The sequence below is a fragment of the Lepisma saccharinum genome, chromosome 2, assembly GCF_977018435.1.
Source record: "Lepisma saccharinum chromosome 2, izLepSacc3.1, whole genome shotgun sequence".
Lineage (NCBI taxonomy): Eukaryota > Metazoa > Arthropoda > Insecta > Zygentoma > Lepismatidae > Lepisma > Lepisma saccharinum.
The window spans coordinates 6,442,776-6,464,793 of NC_139230.1; the positions used below are offsets into that span (position 1 = coordinate 6,442,776).

General features: G+C 38.9%; 1 protein-coding gene across 3 annotated transcripts in view; it reads left to right on the top strand.

Annotated features, from left to right (window-relative positions):
• Positions 1–22,018, top strand: part of cher (filamin A protein cher) — a 361,674-nt gene that overhangs the window by 335,809 nt on the left and 3,847 nt on the right. For all 3 annotated transcript variants that reach the window (XM_083116998.1, XM_083116996.1, XM_083116997.1), the window contains 4 exons: positions 12,716–12,909; positions 14,396–14,621; positions 16,468–16,683; positions 18,010–18,213. In XM_083116998.1, coding sequence (XP_082973124.1) covers positions 12,716–12,909; positions 14,396–14,621; positions 16,468–16,683; positions 18,010–18,213 — 840 coding nt within the window. The remainder of the gene's footprint in view (positions 1–12,715; positions 12,910–14,395; positions 14,622–16,467; positions 16,684–18,009; positions 18,214–22,018) is intronic.

A 22,018-nucleotide genomic window follows, 5' to 3' on the forward strand; every position in this document is an offset into this window, starting at 1 on the left:
GCGCAAATTTGTAACTATGGATTTTAACTACAACACCGGACAAAAATGTAATACTTTCAAGCTAAGACTTGTATAGCCGATAGAGCATTGGTGTCCTATTGCACTTAAGGTATTTCAAGATCGCGGGAGGAATCCGTTTTTTTTCTTTCTTTCAAGTTTCTATTTCTGCTTTTATTAGTCTAGCCTAAGCTCCATTTTCATAGATTATGAAAATGTCTGTAGTTTACGGCATAACTTCAACTTTAGTGCCGACCTCTCTCTGCCTCCACCAGGAGGAAATATTTGTATTCGTCATATCGCATAACATTTTCACTCAATAAACCACATTCAGATTATTTAATTGACTAATCAAACAATGAAATTAAGAATACATTTAGATTTGGTGCAAGACTTAGATACGGTACTCAATACCTTCAAGTTTTTAAAATAAATAAGTTGTTTTGAGGTATGCCCCCCACCATTATCTTAATTCAGTGACCTGCAATGAGGAGTTGCAGTGATAGATTAATTCACACGTCTCTTATTATATTTAAATCACAATATTTGTTGTCTTGTCGAAGTCACTGTTCATATGCGACACACTTTTTGTTCACGCGCTTTCCACCCCTCGGTACGATCAAACTCTGCCCAAAGTGCAGGGTCTCGAAGAAGCTCGTTTATTTCAACCTGAATCGCTAACCACTAAGCCCCCGAGGCAAGGATCTTTTACTGCAAGGATCGAAGGTTAAAAACTTCGAAGCGAGGATCCCCCCCCCCCCCCCCCACACACACACACAAAGAATACGCCTAGTGGAATGCAGGAATTGTAGGGTAACTCTGTTCCCTTATCTCTGGAGCAAGCAAACAAAAAGAAGTCTCTGCGCAAGTAGTAACGCAAGACTGCTCCAGCAATGAACACGTGAGAGGGAACTGGATTGCGTGGAGGGGGAGAAAGCGAGTGCAGTTACCAGCCTTCGCAGCAGCGTGTACTGCTTCACATATTCCTGGGATAGCGTTCAGCAGCCTTTTCAACCGTCTGACCGTTTCAGGTAGAGACTGCCGCGGAAAGGAAGACGGAATGTTTCCATTTTTACTTGCATCACTCCCTCGCCTCCATCTCGCCGGTCGCTCCAAACGTTGAAAGACCATTGCTTCAGGTGCTCTAGTCCCGTTGTTCTCTACCTTTGTGATCCTGCGGCCCGGTAAATTTGTTTTTTATAAGTCTATGCCCCGATCCCAACAAGTTTACTTGTAAATAGCGTTCTCTTCTTTTAACTTTATACGTGAATTAATATGTACTCTTGGAATTAGTAAATAACTTATGGCATAATCATAGAGTGTATTAGTTTGATTAGGTCTAGGCTTGTTGACAAATATAAAATTTGTTTTAAATTAGTTGACGACGACTGAATCGAATGGACTCTTATAGTTACCTCCAAGTCCCCTCTCAGCGACTTTGATTTCTCATCAGCATTGGCGGTAAAGAACATTCCGAAGAGTTCACGGGAAAGGTACTGAGAAGTGTGGTCTCGGGCACTTATTGGAAATTATAAAAAATATATATTTCAAAACCGGCTGGGTAATTTTAATCCATACGTGCGTCCTTACGGGTTAACCTTCCCGTGTGTTATTTGATCTCATTCTGTTCTTAAAGGGAGCCACGATTCCCCCTGGAACATGAATGCCATCTTAACATTATATATTTTACACACAATGCCATTTCAGCCACAATAATTTATGTTGATTATTACGATGGCGTCGAAGGAATATAACTCAAACTGAAGGAGTTTTGAGAAGGCAACACTATTATGGTTGTGCTCAAAATGGGGGGGATGCTATCCCTTAGTTAAGAACATTTTCATAAAGCACCCCTCAGCTAAGAATTTCCACTTCGAATACTGATTATGGGGTGAAATATACCCCTGGTGAAAAGTACCCACGAAATTAGGCGAGTGGCAGAAGTTCGCGCTGTTTCCACGTCGGAGCAAAACCCCGTGTGTTCGGAGGTTTAATAAGAGAATGAAAGATCTCGTTGTAGGGTATCAGTTCGTTATATCGGAGACACTTTAAAATCGGATATTTTGTGTTTCGTATGGTTCGTACTTACCAATTGTGTATTGCGGAACATATTTGAAGGTGCCATTTAGGTTTTCACACGATTAGAAACATTTTTTACACTAAAATAAGCCATTTCTCGAAGTGTTACGGAACGCACGTCATGGTGCGAGCCCCACAAACCATTCACGGATAGCCCCAAAAACCATTCACGCATAGCCCCAAAAACCATTTGGGATCGTATAACCATCCACGAATAGCCCCAAAAGCCATTCCCGGATAGCCCCACGGACCATTCACAGAAGGTTAGGTTAGGTTCAGTTTGGTTAGGCAAACATAGTTAAAAACCGGCGTGGTTATGTTTTCGCTTAAATTGAAGCAACGGGAATTGATTTCCGGCTGAAATACATTGAAAGATGAAAGAAAATACCTCGAAGAACTTCGAGAATGCTACAGAAACTGATTTCCGTAAGTAGTTTCTCCTGGAAATTTGAAGAAAAGTTTCTCCGATATAACGAACTGTTACCCATTGTAGAGTTGGTCTTTGTAATCCATGTGATACAAACTGACAGTATTTGCTCGAAAGGTCAGGGGTGACACAAAGTGCCCCGGAGAGAGGTCGGTCTGACGCTCGAACTATGCAAGTATAAGTGTGCCGGGCCAGGAACCGCCGCGGAGACCGCCTTTATGGCAGTGACCCTCTGTTGCCGCGTTCACCTGCGAAGGAATTCGCGGTCAAACGGCCAATTACGCCCATCACTTGGGCGAGAAGCGACAACGTTAAATTTTCCCCTCCCAAAAGGGAAACGGATTTTTTTCAAAATAACCGTTCTGCTCTGTGATTGCACACCTGTTAGTACTGGGGCTCCATTATAGGCAACGCAGTCCTGTTGACGTTGCCACACAGTTCACGGGAACCAGCGACTTTCGTCCCGCTCTCGCTTTGCTTTTCCCACATGTGGCTGGCACCATCGCAATTCTGCCCAGCCGCCTATTTTCATGGCGGTGCTTTTAGTTCATTTGTTCTTTGGCTAGTGATGGAGTAAATATTGGCGCTTACCAAAATACACAGTGCATCTTCTAAGTTTTAGGACTGGCATTGGAAAAAGTACTTGAATGAAAGGAATGACGCTTTTATCGTTAGCGTTCGACATGCTTCCATCATAACTGTACACACTGATTTGCAAGGTCATGTAACTTCTGGATGCCTCAGTAGAAGTCGTCCTTTGCAATGTTTTTTTATTGTACTCGTCACGGTTTACTGTATGTCCGAAATCTAGTCAAAGAGACGGCCCTTCGAGTGGGATTTCTCTTTTGGAAACAAAATATATTCAGCAGGTGCTAAGTCTGGGGAATACAGAAAAACCTGTCATGAGAGAGAGAGATAGGGGATTAGATGGGTGGGATGACGCAAATACTTAAAATGTAATATAGCCTCGGACACTTTCTCAAATGGACTGCAGGACGTCTGACAAAGTTTTCTCGTGCAGCTCGGTGGCCGAGCACGTTGAGTGTTCGACTCGTCACCTCGCTATTTTGGTGCTCCGTCTCGATCCCCACTTCGGGAAATGATTATTGAATTTTGAGAATTACCGAAAGTTCTGGGTTCGAGTCCCGACCAAGGCATGGACGTTCTGTTGTTTGCTCTCTGATGTTTTCAATGTAATTATCATTTTTTCTCATCGTCACGATTAACGTAAAAGTTAGAAATGTAACGCTCATTAACCTAACGTAACCAATAACCATTCGTGTTGAGAATACTAAAAAATAAGAAATCCTGGTGTATAAGCATGTGTATTCGAGTTTGTCTTTTCACCCCTTCTTTCACTTCCTATCATTCACATTTATATAGTTGTGGACCTGTGGCTAATAAGGTGACCAACTTTCGGTCATAATTTTCGCACATTTAGCGGCGCGGCGTGACTCCAGCAAATGCTCATGGAATGGATTATATTGAACAAAATAATTAATTGTATATAATATACAGGTCATAATATGTAAAAAATATTTACAAATTTTAGTCCTAACCTGTATGTATTTGTCCAGTGATGCTGCAGAACTAAGCGCTCTTTTTAATCTTCACATTTGAAAACCTATTTACAACTATAGTCATAATTAATTGCTGGCATTAGCTCTGGCTTGATTAGTTCTAAGCTGCTTCGATTTCTCTTGTAAGTCCACTTACTGCTCATCAGCAAAAGAAACTTTCAGTATGGGTATTTGACCCTGGGATGCTTAACAAAAACAAACTCAAGATCTTATTAAGGTTAAGTCGGTCTCGCAGTTGACTAGAAGTCGTCTGACTCACCATGTATCCATCGGAATGTATTTGGCGGGGGGGGGGGAACTCATATCTTGCCCTTTCTAAATGTAATCTCCCTATCAGCTCCGCTCTTTGACCGATTTATCTATGCAAAATTGTCAACGGTATAATTCGCCGCACCTCGGTCAGAAATTTCACTTTCGTGTGCCTATGTGATATAAACCTTTATAACCCCGACAAGAAAAGAATTAAATTTAAAAAAAAATGCGATACGACTTTCGACCAAATGTGGATAATTTTTTTTCCACAGGGTATGCTTTTCAGCTATGTAATCCATCCGAGTAAGTCCTGCTAAATAATGTTAAGCCTTAACCACTTTTAATATTTTTTGTTAATTTATTTATTTATTGCGTTCTGAAATTTTCTGAATATAATAAATAAATCACTATAAGAAATAATAGGTAGGTTAAACATTTCCAACTATTCAAGAGCGTTCGACTCGATCAATCATGAATTGTTATTGGCCAAACTGTATCACTATGGCGTTACCGGTAACTCGTTAAATTGGTTTCGATCATATTTAGGCAACAGAAAACAACGTGTGAAATATCGGGAACCGGAAGTTACGTACTCTAAATGGTTATCTGGTCAACAAGGCGTCCCTCAAGGAAGTATATTAGGTCCACTACTATATGATTTACGTAGCTGATTTCGACCGTGCTGTCCAAAATTGCCACTACCATCAGTATGCTGACGTTTCTCAAATCTATATTCAGTGTAATACAGACAACTACGATAATGCGATGACCAAACTCCAATTCGACCTTGATGCTATAACAAATTGGTCACGGAGGAACTCCCTTCAATTAAACCCAACAAAATCTTGCTTCATGATCATAGGAACTCATGGTACACTTTAAAAAACTTCACAAAAATGCACCTTCTTCTCCAACTCTCGGCAGTATACCGCTAAACGAAGTGGATACATGCAAAAACTTGGGGATTGTGTTTGATAAACACTTAAATTGGGAGGCGCAAGTAGAATGTATTGTGAAAAGCTGTATGGGGAAACATAAATCTTTGTATCATTTAAAACATACTCTGGATGCTAATGTTAAAGATTGCGTTATGCAAGCACTCGTTCTATCTACACTAGACTATTGCGCTCCAGTGTACAGTAATATCTCCCAGGACCTAAACTATCAACTTCAAAAAATTCAGAACTGTTGTATACGTTTCATATTTAACCTAAAAAGAAAAGAACATGTATCCCCCTACTTAAAGAAACTTTGTTGGCTAAACATTAACAATAGAAGAAAATATTTAACTCTCACCTTGATGCACAAAATACTTGAGTGGCCCCCCAAAATACGCATTCGATAAGATCTGCTCTCGTAGAACTTCGGTCGAACATAATATCCGCAAGAAACACAATCTAAAAATCCCCAAACATAAAACCGCCACCTAAAACAAGTCCTTCATTGTTACAGGGATAAGGGAATGGAACAAATTGCCTGCACCATTGACTAACATTATTTGCAATCAAAGTTTTAAGAAACAACTAAAGAACTTACTATTGTCCCAACAACTATATTAACCTTCATATGTAAACAATTGCACCTGCACTTACACATCACACAATTCATACCTAACATCCCCCCCCCCCCCGCACACACACAATGAACTACTAAAGACTTATTACTTATCTTGTATACTTATCAATTCAATGTATCATTTTATTATTGTATAATCTTTATTGTATTATCATGATCAATGTGTTTTTTTCTGTTTTTATTCATTTATTGTATCTTTGACAAGGGTTGGTTATAAGAACGGCCCACGAGGCCGAAACACGCCTGCTTAAATAAAGACCATTCTATTCTATTGAAATGTATTGGCTTTATATAGGGAATCACATTATATTAACTTCCTGAATAACGCTATAAATGGATGCATTGAGAAGTTTTCATTGGTCGTGGCCCGGGTTCGACTCCCGGTGGAGGCACATAGTGGTTCAGATCCCACTTTAAACGGTAGGTCCATTCCCAATTAGCCTTACTGTGCATAAAGTGGACTTAAAACACCAAATCAATCCAATGATCGGTCGTGGATGAAATTTGGTAGAATATGTTCATGCCGTCTAAATAATCTCGTCAGGTTAATTATTTGCATACGTGAAAGTTACTTGAAGCATTCATGAACTGAATCTCTGCAACTACATGACCTAAAAATTAAATTTTGCAAGTTCATGAGTCTATAAAACGTTTGTTTGTCCAAAACTGTATTCTAATAGCTGCAAACAGTATTTGGAACTGCGTGGGAAATTCTTCTGAATCAAAGCGTAAATTATGTGCTGTTAGAGGTTATTTATTTATTTTCAGTGTTAAAAAATCTAAGTTCAAAGAACGCAAAGAGCAAAAAGTGACAATAATGTCTTCAGCTCCGAAATCGGGTTTGACACCTCGTGTGTTTGGGTGCGCTGTCAGTATCCAAGTGGCCTTCCAGCCAACTTCCAACCTTATTTCTGCCGATGATCCGTGCATTGGCGATGGTTATTTTTAGCACTTTCAAAATAGCCATCTGCACGTAGTGATACGGTAGTTTCCACGTTTCTCCTTTCTTTAATTTGCGTTCAGATCAGTTAACACTTCCTCTCGATCATCCACGAAGACACGCACCGAGTTTATTTGGTGCAAAGAGCCGTTTTGGAATATTTAGAATTAGGCACCAAGAATCCTTGCAGATTTCCAGACACCTATTTAAAAAAAAAAAAATGTGCCCGAAACATGCTACAATATGCAGACCTGTCAAAACCGGATAGTTGGGCCAAGAATAATTCGGTTCTATATTTGCAGGGGTGAAGGAGGGGGTAAAGGGAAGGTGTTGGCGCGAGCATGCGTATGCGTTTGTGTCTGAAAGATGGAGAAGGCGGTCCGGGTCTACGTTGGAAGAGCCCACAAGCCGAGACGTTGAAGCAAGATTGTTCACGGTGGTTGTGAAAACCTTGGCGATCTGTGGAAATAGGCCCAAACTGTGCCAGTGTGTTCGGTTGGGAGTCCAGGTTACGTATGTAAAGACCGAGGGCGCATAATCCTCACCGCTACCGATTCTGGTTTTGAAGATACACCATGGGAGAGTACCAAAACCAACCCTTTCACACCTACAAAGTGTGTCAAGAGATTCAACTGCAAAACAGTGCATCAAAGGAGGAATATGGCGGACCAGAAGATGAAGGTACGGAAGTAACACGAAGTGACGATGGTGCGGGCTAAACTTTGGCACCCTAACGCTTTAACTCTAACCTGTTGATTGTGCAACATCTTCACAGACTAGTAAGATAGGCCTTTGCATGTTCTGTCGCCAAAGGATTGTCAACAACCCAGCGTCGCATTGGATCATGACGTATTATTACGTAACTATTGGCCGGAGTGTTAGTATTGGGTGACAGAAAACGCCGTATTGGGCGCGCGGACATTCTTCACTCTGCGAGGCGCATTACGTCAATGTGTGGGCGGCGTCTTTTAGGGTATTAATAGAAGCGGTCGCTAGTAGAATCTCTTAAAAGTTGGAGACACGCTCTCAATCTTTCCGTAGTGTGGAGTCACCTCACCCACTGGCATCTAAAATGCATCATCGCCGTTTAAAATAGATTACGAACTTGTGACCCATTCCACAAGATCAGGGCAAAAGGAACATAAGTTATTTCACAGGTGACGCAACGAACTTCCAATTCTGTCTTCCGTCCCATCTTCGTGCTTTCTTTGAACAGCGAGCTAAGGTCGTGCACTCGTGTTTCTAGTCGCGTCAGCAATAGAAAATAAGTACCTTAATTGCAAGATTAGAATTAGAAATAAATTGATTGTGAGTTGAAATAATTTATACTCTTGGAATTGTTGAACTTGCAAGCAGTGACAGTCTCTACGCGTAAAATACAGATGTCTACATCTATGAATAGATGGTAACGTAGACGTGTAGACCATGTAATATTTGTAAACAATATGGCGACCAGCGTGAGCTTAACAGCGGATATTGTAGGAGATTTACCCTTCATTTCGAATTGTAGTGGGAGCGTAAAAAAGTGTCTTGCTTTTTTCTTCACAATCTCGAACAATTTCTTGCCAAGTATCAAACACGCATACATATTTTCTTGATTGATGAAAATCTACTTTTGTCGCACCTTTTCTCAACAGATGTAAATACTTTTTCTTTTCCCAGTTGAACGCGAGTCGACATTAACAAAATAACATTTTTCTCATACTCCAACAACTGGAAACACACTTCAAGTAATTTTGTTTACATAGATTTTTTAGACTAATTGACGCTAATCGCATAATTTGTACTTTTCTCTCTCTTCGGCTAATCGCGACGATGAGGATGAACAATGATTAGACTACGCATAGACTATCGTTGTTTACGAACACACACACCACTGGTTACAAACACCAGTGGTGACAGTTCACCAGTAATGTTTTACTCGCCAGATCCTGCATGTCAATAGTGCTCTGCTAGAGTGCGCTCAAGCTAACAACCGGCGCGGAGACCGCCTTTGTGGCAGTGACCCGGTTGCCGCGTTTACCTACGAAGAAAACAGCTTATTAGGCCTACCGCTGCCCCCGATTTCTGCAACAAGCGGCAACCTTAGAATCCCCGAAGCAGCCAGCAGGGAAACAGGATTTTGTGAAAATAACAGTTCTGCGCTGTGAAAGGGGGCCGGGAGATAACGTGGCTGAGGAATAATCTTAAATCCGAACTGTTTCTGTGTAGAGCAAAATTCAGACTACATATGGCATGATAATTAATAATGTTGCTTTCTTCATTTCGATTTGTTGGTTAAAGTCATGACCAGTCACAATCAGTGTTCGTCAGCATCTCTGATGAAATCCATGGCGTAGTGGTGACGCTGTCACTCTGTAATCAAAGGGTCCCAAGTTCGATTCCCAGCAGAGGCACTTCAGGTTCAACCTTAAACTGCAGGATCAGTCCCGATTAGCTTATTTGAGCATACAGTGATCGTACAACTAACTTTCGGCATTCTATGATGCAAAACATGGAGCGACTGGCAACTGCTGTATGTTATGTAAACTTGTCAACACTTTGACAAGGATGGGGGGCGGAACTGGGTATTATTATTACCGGGAAACGAGAAGCGGAAGTATTTTATTAAGTGACAATGTTACTAATGTATGAATGCCATTTATCGATTTGGAACAATTTTAAATGATCAAGGGGGCTAGAAAGGGGCACTTGCCCCCCTGAGATATCTGAAAAATGTTAATGTAATTCGAATGGTGAAATTGTAGTGATATTTTATTTCAAATAATATTGTTTCCTGTGATTCTGTAAGTTACAGCAATTAAACACAATGTCCAACAAAATAACGAGAAAACGTTTTCACCAGAGACATTAGAATGATATTGACGGTCGTCATGGCCGTATTTAGAGGGGGGGTTTCTAGGGTTCAAACCCCCCCCCCCAGAAACTTCTGACATGTTGGATTAATGGAAGTTCAGAAACCAAAATCTGTAACAAATTTTCAATTTTTTTTCCCCGAAGCATCACAAAAATACATGGAGACAATGTTGAAACGATCGAGCTAGAATTTTCATACATTTGGAATTCTGGAACTTGAGTGAAACAGGATTTATTCTCAGAATCGTAGCCCACCCGCGGCCCCTCCATTATCACTTCTGCTGTCATCTTTCCAGTGTTGCTCCTGCGTCACAAGGAATATAGACTGTAGATTCCCTTATGATTGTCCCAAAATTCCCTTTCCAGCTTTTAAATTGCCTGTCCGATAAAGTCGAAAATCCCCCTAGATAGGAGTTCAAACCTAGGATCTCCAGTTTTGTAGCGCATTACGTTCGCGATTGAGGTTACAATCCATGCACCAGGCTAAGTTTTTAAAAAGAATAACTGGTTCCACACTTTTCAAAATTCCAAAAATTTAATGTTAAAGTCAAACAACAAAAGCTTTATGACTAAAATTTCCATCTAACTTTTAAAGCTTTTCTCTTGAAGGTATCTAAAGTTTAATGACGAAGTATAATAATTGTGCATTTCAGTACACACTGTATGAAACGTAAAAAACAACAAAAAGAAACTTGTGCTGGATATTCACTCATCTGCTGGATTGAGTAAGTATTATGGAATAGAATTGTTTTATTATTATGAAATGTTAATTATTATTGTACAATTATTGTTATTATTTCTATTATTCAAATTTCTGGCGACGCCCATGGGAACAATTATGAATGAACCCCCCCCCCCCGAATTTGTTTCCTGCCTACGGCCATGACGGTCGTAACTAGGACCATGGGGGAAGGGAAATTCTATAATCCCAACATTCGGGACTGAAAGAATTCGCCAATTGCCGACGCGGTGAAAATATCGAATTCTACACGCTATTTCCCCCTCAAGCGATTGCTTTTGCACTTCTGAAATAAAAACTGTTGATTTCAAGATATTTCTGATATTTATAGTGCAGAAAATAGCAAGAATTAACCACTTTTGAATACGACCCTTTGGAATTTCTCGACCTTGACAATTCATGCGCCGTCATTTTGAATTGCTCTTTTCAGAATTCCCTTCGGAGTGTTAAAACATAGGATCGGGTATCATGAAATTAAATGATTAAATGGTCTCTGTTCGATGTCTGTGCATCGTGAGAAAGTACAAAAAGATGAAAAACTATTCATAAACATTTATAGATGCTTATGGAAAGTAAACAAGGCAATTTCAGTTATATTTAAAGTGAACTCAAGTCTGAACTTGTCAGAAATGCCTAAGCATTTTTAATTCCATTTTAATTGCATGATATGCATAATAATAACAACAATAAAAAGTGGAATATAAGTTTCTATGGCTGAAAGCCAAAATGTGAAATCTCACCCCCCATCCCAGAAAAATGCAGGCGGCTTTGTAAATTATTGAAATTTGACTTAAAACTTTTCTGAAAATGATGAAGTTAGCAAAGAAAATGAGAAGCTGGGAGTCCATCATTAACCCTCACCATTGATAAGAATATATAAACATGATTGCTAGACAATGCCCAGGACTTTTGTACACAGCTTTTTAGTAGCCAGACCTATAATTCTTAGGGTCTCTCTCTCACTCACACACACACTCACTTATTCACTCACCCTCTTGGTCCAGAATTTCTAATAAAATCATGAAATGCAGGAAAAGATTAGAGAATATAGAACTGATTACTAAAAAAGAAGACACACCCCCTCCCCCCAGTACTTGAAGTGAGGAGAGGGGGGGAGGCATGCAATCTCCTGGCTAACAAAATGTAAATAAATCTCCAAATCTGCAGCTTCTTGTGGGAGGGTAAAGTTCCCCGTGCATATGGTACCGTGCATGAAGGCACATTTAGGGGATGTGGGGATAGGGCGCCACATATTCTCGATCTCGGCCATTTTGGAGGTGATGTGATCAGCACCATGCTCCAGCCGCCTTTACTCCCCATGGTTGCCCCCAGGTACCCATTGATTTGAGGCTGGGTGAGCCCAGGGACTGCTTATGCGGGGACAAGGCAGGAAAAATTCCGACCTTAGATCATCTGCACTGGGAATTAAACCCTGGTCTCCTGCATGGGAGAAGAGGGAGGGTGCTGGTGGAAAATATAACAGTCAGAATTATTACCAGAGTTGAATTTTCTTCCAGGGGAATCTTAAGATGGGAAGTGACTGTAAGAAACAGAATGGTTCTATCCTTTTTAGTTCCCGTGCAATTTATTATTTTCCACCACCAAGGCAACCAAGGATTTTTCTTTCATTAAACACTATAAAATATCCATAATATTGTAATGCATATTGCCATTTACCAACTGGAAATATTTCATTAGTTGTTCCATCTAGATACATTTGATTGAGATCCATTACAATTACAAATTACCTTTAGAATGCAGTGGAATTGCAATCAGTTATCTGCAGTAGTCAAATGTAGGTCCAGTTCCTGTTAGCCTAATCTGAACATAAAATGAAGTTAGAATTAAACTGACTTTCACACTCAAACAGATGATGGAGTTCATGGATGTGATTTGGAGGCAGAAATTTGGGGTTGGAGCAGTGATAACTTACCCAGAATATTTATTTCTGAAAAATCGTGAGAGCAGTCACTGATCCAGTAAAATGGAAGTATTCTAATGCTAAGAAAAAATGTCTCTTTCCATAATTATTTTGACACAAACTCCTCAATGTGACAAGGAGGGAAAAAAAGATAACTTATTTCTTGTGTTTTGAAGTTGTTTTTGAAATAAAAGAAGATACAAGTATGTATACAAGTATATTTGTAGTTATGAGAACAAACAATGAGAAAATTTTAGTTTTGTGTCATTAAATAAGAAAGAAATTAGATTTTAAAGCTCATGATTGTAATTCAATGAGACTAATATAACATTTTTTTTTCTTGTTGCAGGTGAATACAGAGTTGGAATTAAGTTTAATGACCAACATGTCCCAGATTCACCATACAAGGTGTATATATCTCCAGCCATGGGAGATGCCCACAAATTGGAAGTTGCTCAGTTCCCATATTCTGGTGTACAAGTTGATAAGCCCACAGCCTTCTTGGTGAGGAAGAATGGAGCAAAGGGAGAACTGGATGCTAAGGTATGTATATGTATCATTATTATAAATCATCATGAGAGAACCAGGTGGACGTAACTCCAATTTATCAAATTTACAGGAGAGAGGAAATAATGTATTTGCAGGAACATGTCTGACTCTAAAAGAATTAGTAAATTGGAGATACGAGACTCCACCTTACTGCTAAGAATTATAAGTAATGTTGGGCGATATAAACTAGATGATATATCATCACAATATTTTGGCGATATATATCGTATTGGCAATATATAATGTGTCGGCGATATATCGTCATGATATTTTGGTGATATATATAGTGGAGATGATATGTCGCCAATATCACGATACAGAAAAAATATAACATATCGTCTGTAATGATATTTCATTCACGATTTATCGCAGTATCAAATTTCACATATTGTTCATCCCTAAAGTGGAGTATTGTCGATCTGGCTCCAAATAGAGCTTTTCAAAGGAGATTATTTAAACAAATGGAAAACCGCATTTCTGGAGATACATTCCTGTGGTTCTCATATGATGAAATAACATTGATACATAGTCAGTAGCAAACATTGCTTTCAAAACAGAGGTAGCGAGAGCTACAAAACACCCATTCACCCCTTCACATTTCAAGTATATATGTATGCATATAGATGATACTTCATCTTTGTTTTCACAGTCACTCTGTTGACAAAAATGATCAATACCATCCACCCTCTAGATAGGGGAAGCACATGCTAGCCTTGAGCATGTGGATCATCCGCCACTATATGAAGCCACTGAAAGAAAAGCTCTTAAAGTAATTTCATATCATATGTATACAGTGAGGTTGTACAGTCATGGACACGTCTGGGCTGAAACAATCCCATTGAAGTCAAAGGGATTGTTACAACTCTGAAGTGTCAGTAACTTTACATAAAAAATCTCTGGAGGAGGGATTCACACTCAACTTGAGAAGTCAGCTGCATCAAACATTTACCGAATGAACCTATAACTATTTTTATATTTGACATATCTTTGTAATGTTCCTATCGCAACTAGATTAGCAAATAAAATTGAAATTTCAGGGCAATTATGATTTGATTGATTGATTTGATGTTTTAAGTCCACTTTATGCACAGTAAGGCTAATCGGGACTGGACATACAGTTTAAAGTGGGATCTGAACCACTAGGTGCCTCCACCGGGAATCAAACCCGGGACCCCTTGATTACAAGGCAACAATGCTACCACTGCGCCATTGGAGAGGCTGCAATTATGATTTGAACCTGGGGTGTGGACACTGTACTACTGTGACTGTGTTCATTCCAACAGAACTACCAAATCAACCTCTATTTTCTCCAGAATTACTACATCTTAGATGTAGTTTGAATGCTGTGCTGGTCCCAGGTATATGACAACTCTAAAACTATAAGTTTACTTATGATTTAAGAAATCTTAAATTTCATTTTCTAAATGTTTAATACATATTCTGTATTGATTTATATGATTTATAATTGGTTTCTTCTCAGATTGTTTCACCATCTGGTATAGAAGATGACTGTTTCATTCAGTCGATCGATCAGGACACTTACTCAGTAAGGTTCATGGCAAGGGAAAATGGCATTCACAATATCCACCTTAAGTTTAATGGCGTCCATATCCCTGGCTCACCCTATCGTATTAAAGTTGGCAAGGAAGATGCTGACCCAGCTGCTGTTCAAGCTAATGGAAATGGTCTTAGGGAAATTAAAACAGGTCGGTGGTCTTACTTTAATCATGGTACAGTGGGATCCATGAGCATTACTGTGCAAATTGTCCATGACCATTTTCATTAATTTTTCTCTTACATCTTGTGTTTTTTTAAGCGATGGATTTTTACGTATGCTGGTGCAGAAGTCGTCAACAGCTTGTTTGATTTTTCTTTAATTCTTGAAGCTCTTATTGGGTCAAATTAAGTGCACAAACATGGTGATGGACAATTGGCATGGTAATACTCATGGATCCCACTGTACATCCACTTTATCTGTCAATTTGGCTTCAAGTATAACGAACTAGAAAAATTCTTATTGTTTTCTCTAAAGGCATTAAAAATCTAATATTTATGTTATGTACAAGAGTAAAATATTTTGTTTGCTCGAAGGGAAAAAGATGGTCAGTTATGTCTCCCTCTACTGCACTGAAATGCAAATATATTTGAGACAGTGTAGTTACTTTTAGAGATAGAAATGCTTATAATGGTTCATCATACATACAGATTTCACAGAGAAAGTTAGTTTAGAAAATTTAATTATTGAACTATTTTGGCCATTGTCATCAAATAATTTTTGCTGCATCTGTTATTTATGCATTTAATGTTAGATTTTGTGCAGTTTCTGAATGGGAAGATTTTCTTCTTCCTCATAATTTTTATCATGTATCTTTTTTTTTTATTATTTGATTTATTTTACTTCGCTTCTTGTGCCACTTTTGGCTAATTTGCAAAGATGGGGATGAATGATGATGATATGATGAAATTGATGAATAGACAACACAGACGTCCATGCCCAAGCCAGGATTCGAACGTGAGACCCTGTTATCATGTATCATATCCATACAGAACTATCAGCAAAATTACTGGTTTTTATGAAGAGGTTTTCTTGGGATATCAACCAGATGATTTCCGGATAAGCTTCCAGGCTTTCGAGAGCTAACATCACTCTCATCTTCAGGGACTGAAGTGGAGAGTATCAGAAGTAAGTTTTTTATGTATTTAGTGGGAAAGGTGTAGATAGTGTGCCAATCAGGCGTTGTCTCTCAAAACATCTGCACTACCAGGATTGGGAAGTATCAGGCTGGGTCCAATTTGAGCCCCATGTCCCTGTTAAGAGATGACACATGATTGGCCTACCATCTATACCAGACTTCTCCCCCACTAAATATATAAAAACGTCTGATACATCTCTGCACTTCAATCCCCGAAGATGAGAGTGATGATGCCTCTTGAAAGCTCAGAAGCTTATCTGGAAATCACCTGGTTGATATCCCGAGAAAACCTCTTCATTTTTCACTGCCAGGAAAGCTTCAAGAATTATTTTACTGTTTTGTATAGTTTCATGTATCAATTCTTCAATATTATAAAAAAAATGAGATTATAAAAGCTTATGAATATGAAAGTTACATGCATTACAGACATAATAAAGTCTGCTTTTTGATGTAACAAGTAACACTGACTCCCACATAGCTGAATGCTTAGCGCTTTTGCTTTTTGGCATGCACAAGCCTGAGTTCAATTCTGGTGGGATCCCCAAAATTGCAGTGAGGACACTTGAGGAGCCACTTGAATTGAAGAAGTTGAAGGGACAGGTCTAGAAAGCCAGAACAGTGGTGATTGGACTCAGTGTCCTAACTATGTGCCACCCAATGAGAAACTGGTTGGCATGCATTGGTCTTGAAAGGGCTTGCACCATGCAGTTTAGTTCTTAATATAAAAATAAGATGAATAATTTGTTGAATATTTCAAGTATGCAGCATGATTTTATTTTTAGAAAGAAAAGTGTAGTTTCAGTGGTTTACTTACGTTCATGTAAGCTAATATATTTTTTTTTTTCCTTCCTCACATCAGGTCAGAAGACAGACTTCCTTGTAGATACTTGCAATGCTGGGGCTGGCACATTAGCTGTCACCATTGATGGCCCATCAAAAGTGTCCATGGACTGTACAGAAGTTGAAGAGGGTTACAAAGTTCGTTATACACCATTAGTTCCTGGAGATTACTATGTTAGCATAAAATACAATGGTTACCATATTGTGGGCTCTCCATTTAAAGTTACATGCACAGGTTTGTATATTCTTTCGTGCATAGTTATTTTTTATGAGGTTATTATAAAAAAATGTTTTTTCCTCATGCATTTGTCTGCTGGACTACTGATTTCTTCAGAATTAAAACACAGGAAGAATTTTGCAAAACATAGTATTTTATTTACTACAAAAGTTAATATTTACTTATGAAAGACATGAATAGCATGCAGGAATGCAAAATAACATTTTTTTTGTAATTCTTGTGTCCACTCAAAGCAACATTTTGACTGGTGTTCACCATACATGGAGCAACAGCAGCAGAAGAATCTGGTTATCCTCCATTTGCTTGAGGGGCAGAATGCACAAACCTTTGTTTCTTGTTGTTGTTAAGCAACTACATTAGTTCTTGCATTTCCATATTCAGGATGTTAGCAAAATCTTGCAAAGTTGTCGTGTAAGCTTTGGTGTACGTAGAGACTAATGTTTCATCTGCTGGACAACTCAAAACTAAAAATACACTAAAAGAACACTTGTAAAAAAAAAAAACACCGATGCTTCCCCATAAGTCTCTCAGACCCAAATGAAGGAAGATTGAGCAGGGAATGGAAGAGTTAAGTGGAAGGGGGTGAGACAAGAAAACAGGTACCACATGCATAGTCTGCCAGATGATGCGTTAGCTTTCTAGTGTTAATAAATACCTTCTCAATGAAGAGTGGTTGCATGGAGTAAATATTATGATACACCAAGTTATTATATTTGCCATGCATGTATAGAAAGATATATTCTCCTTTGAAATATTTGAAAATAATCCTGGGAGACAATGTGGATGATAATGAAACTTACACAAGTATGTGTTGTATGAAATTCTGTTGGATACTTTCAATTTTATTCCTTAGTTTCATCCATTGTTGGTCTGGGTCAATTTTATTTCTTGCTCTGTTATTCCCAAGAATCGAAAATTGTTTATACTGTGCCACAAGGCACCTTTCTTATGGGAATGCAGTCAAAATTATGCATTAATTCTTCAGCTAATAATAAGAATAAATTTTGCAAATAGAGGTTCTCCAAAGTCACTCACTCTTGCTAACTCTGAAGATAGGAGATGATTTCAAAATTATCTCCCTTTCAATTTCAGCAATGTGCTAAAGACTGTAATGACTACAGAATTCATAATAGAATCCATGAAGTAATTCATAACAGTGTTGTTGACGTTACTAATTGATAACAATTATAACCATTCTTTTTCTCTTAAACCGTACCTTTAACATGTATGTTATACAAACATAGGAATATATACAAATGTATTGCATATTAGTTGAAAAGAAGTCTGTTATCTGCTCATAAAATCAATGTGTTAACTTTACAGGAGAAGATTTGGCTGAACGAGGAGCCCAGGAGACGTCCTCTGTTGTTGTGGAAACAGTACAGAAGGTCTCAAAGAGCAAACATGCATCTCCAGTCTTGCCTCACTTTAAATCGGATGCATCTAAAGTTACTAGCAAAGGAATGGGCCTGAAGAAAGCTTACTTGCAGAAGCAGAATATGTTCACAGTCCATGCTTCTGATGCAGGTATGTTTTCAACTTCTTGACTTTTAACTTTCTTTTAGTGATATTGAGAATGTGCATTGGCAACTGCGACGATTTATAATAAAATGTTTAAGGATATAATCACATCATGCTGCAGCAATAATTCTTGGAAAATGCACGTTTAAGTGCAACTTTATGGAAGAAACTGCCAAACTATTGTTATCATGTTATGGGACTTTAGATGCACTTAGATATTCATAGACACACGGAACATGTGAACGTATCCGTGTACCTGTTTGCTTTGCTTGATTAATTTTGGTGACTGCTGTTACACATTGAAACTTGTACCTCTCTGCAGACCAGAAACCTGCCAAACGGTTCCAATGTGTATGATGACAGCAATCACCAAAATTAATTGAGCAAAATAAACAGGTACGGGGATACATTCACATGTTTTGTGTGTTTCTAAACCATTGTTAGCTTGTTCATTTCTAAATTGGTTTACTATGTCATGTTATTCAGTGTTTTGTAGTTCAAATAATCACAGCAACAACCATCAAGAAGTGATGATTTACAAAACTAAACTTCATGCCCTACCAAGAATTCAAATGTAGAACATATTAATTTTCTCCTATCAACTAAGATGTCCAAACCTTGCCTCAGAAGGTTCTGGGTTTGGATCCTGGCCAGGTTACAGAGTATTCCAGTGTATTCATATTTTCATCTATTTCATTATTTATTCTCTATTTCACATTGAACCAAATTACAACTGCAATTTATATGCCAAGTACTAAAACCAAGTGTTTAAGTTAACATTTGGTAGCCAAATGTTTAAGCAAGAGTTTATACGTTAGATTCTCAGTGGACAGGTGTCTCAGGTTTGAATCCTGGCCTGGGCATGGCTGTTCTTTTTGAGTGTCCCTTCATCAATTTAATCACATCACTCATCACTCATATTCATTGCAATTAGCCAAAAATGGCAGAAAAGCTGCGCTAAATGACAAAAATCGAAATCAACCTATTCTCTGTGGAAGATTAACTAGTTCAGATATATATATATATATATCTGAACTAGTTAATCTTCCACAGAGAATAGATTGATTTCGATATATATATATATATATCTGAACTAGTTAATCTTCCACAGAGAATAGGTTGATTTCGATTTTTGTCATATATATATATATATATATATATATAATATGTATGCATGTAAAATATTTGGTTAAACTATTGGTTCAGTCCCACTCAAAGTCAATCAAAATTTTGCTGTTGTGACATTTCTGTGCTGACAGTGTTCCATCACATGTGAAAGTAAATTGTATGTTGCCATGCATTCCTGGTTGTTCAAAGAATTCCAAATGACAATAATATGATAGAATTTAAGGATTATATTAGCATTTCATTATGTGTTCAATTATGATAAAATGAAATCTAATAGCCTTTGTACACCTAACGGCGAAAGAAATAATAGGCAAATTGTCCATCACCATTTTCACACAATGTGATGATCATGAATTGAAGTAAAAACGTTAATAGGCAGAGGACAAAATCTGCTACGTATCAACAAAAATTCATTCCTTAAAACAACACAGGGTGTGGAATAGAGAGTAATGAAAATTGTAATGGACAATTTGCCTACTATTATCTTTGCCGTTGACTGTACTATCAAGATTCAATAGTAGGCTAATGGCTTGTGTGCCATGCATGCACACATACACTCATTGACATAAAAAGTTAAGCATCCAGAAGGAAACTTCCAATTTGGATGTCATTTCATACATGTACACCTTCGATGGGTATGTAAATAATTAGAGTTGCAATGATATGTAATGTCTAGAACGGCCACCAGAGTGCATTAGTTGTGCCACCACGTGATAGTGTTATCAGGTCTGATAGCATTCATAAGGCGTGTGCAGATCATCAGACAGTCTGTCAACACCGTGAGGGAAGCTCATCAACACAGAGAATGCCTCGTAGATGCATCAGACAGCATTGCAAGCATGTGACAGAGTTTGAAAGGGGCCACATTGTGAGTCTCTATGAGGCTGGTTGGTCGAATCATACAATTGTCAAAATCTCAGGCATTCAGATGTCACAGTGCCACGATGTTGGCACCAGTGGGTATGTGAGGGCACCTACACATGTCGTGAAGGTTCAGTTGACCAAGACTGACCATGCCAAGGGAGGATTGTGCACCAAACATTACGCAGCCCCATCACATCTACCTCTGCTATCCGGATGCAGGTACAGTACTCTCTGCAACGCCCAATGTCATTCCCCATGATTGGTCATAGACTGGCAGCAGCCAGACTACGAGTTTACCATCCAATGCAGAGGCTGCCACTAACACCAGAGCACAAACGGCTGAATTTGGAGTGGTGCTGTAACCCGGAGGCATGGACTGCTGACGACAGTGATGAGTGGCATAGCATCATGTTCAGCATGTTACCACGGATGACCACCATGTGCGAGTATGGCAGAGCCGAGGGTGCGAGGACACATCCTGCCAATGTTGTGGTGCGACACACCAACATTACCCCTGGCATCGTGTTGTGGGGAACCATAGGTATGACTTCAGATCACCTCTGGTAGTGATTTGGGGAACTCTTGATGACACAGTGGTATGTCACGGACATCCTGCATCCTTGTGTGTTACCCCTTATGAGACAGCATCCTGACAGTCTTTCAACAAGACAATACTTGTCCACACATGGCACATGTATCTACGGACTGCCTGCATCATGTTGAGATACTCCCATGGCCAGCTAGATCCTCTGATCTATCCCCGATAGAACATGTGTGGGATAAGCTCGGTTGTCAACTCCGACCAGTGCCGATCTGCAGGATATCAAGGGTCAGTTACAACAGCTGAGAGTTGGCTTGCCTTAGGAGAGGATACAATGTCTCTAGGACTCCATTCCAAACTAAATCTGCGCATGTATCAAGGACCAAGGGGGTGCCACATTCTACTGACATGGAGTCAGCAGTACGCCCATACTGCACACTCTGTTGTCCCTTTGATCTGATTTGATAATCATTGCAATAGTCACATAACCTGTCAACACGCGAAGCTTCATTTCATTCCCCCCCACTACTTCTAGGTGTTTCATTTTTTTTGTCAATGAGTGTACATGTGCAAAGACAATTAATAATTTGGTTTGAGTAATGCATGTTTACATCTAGACACGAATTATCTTGATCAGTGCTCAAAATGGAAAATGTCAGCTGTGTGTGTGTGGGGGGGGGGGTGCTTTAGCCTTGGGGCTAGGGGGGGATACTCGTACATTTTAGCATGGGGACAATGAGACAGCTAGGAAGATACCATCTTCCTGCATACCCATCCACTTCAAGCACTGATATGTATAATTCTTTTTATTTTGCAGTTTTCTGTTGAAATTATGTGTTTATCACTGCCGTATTCTGAAAATTTGACCTGGTCTACTGCAACAATTCTTATTTGTTGCATATATTTAGAATATATTTATTAGATATAATAAATAAAACACCAAGACAGGAATGTAAGTAAAACAAAAACAGAAGCCCGACAACTTCAAATCTCCCAGCAATTTCTATGCATATGAAGAAAGTTGGTTTATGGTAAACCAGGTAGCATGTTAGAATATGCCACTGGTGTTTATATGATGGGTAAATGTTTAACAAACTAGGAATGTTGCCTGTCACAGTTCAAGATTGACCTTCTGGAAGTTAAATAATTATTATTTTAGAGAGGAAGAATAGGAACAACATGAGAGTCATATTGTATGGATTAAATATAAAAAACTAATGTGCTTTTTAGTTGCACAATGTACTTATTACATGTAGAACAGTGATATGGACAAAAGAG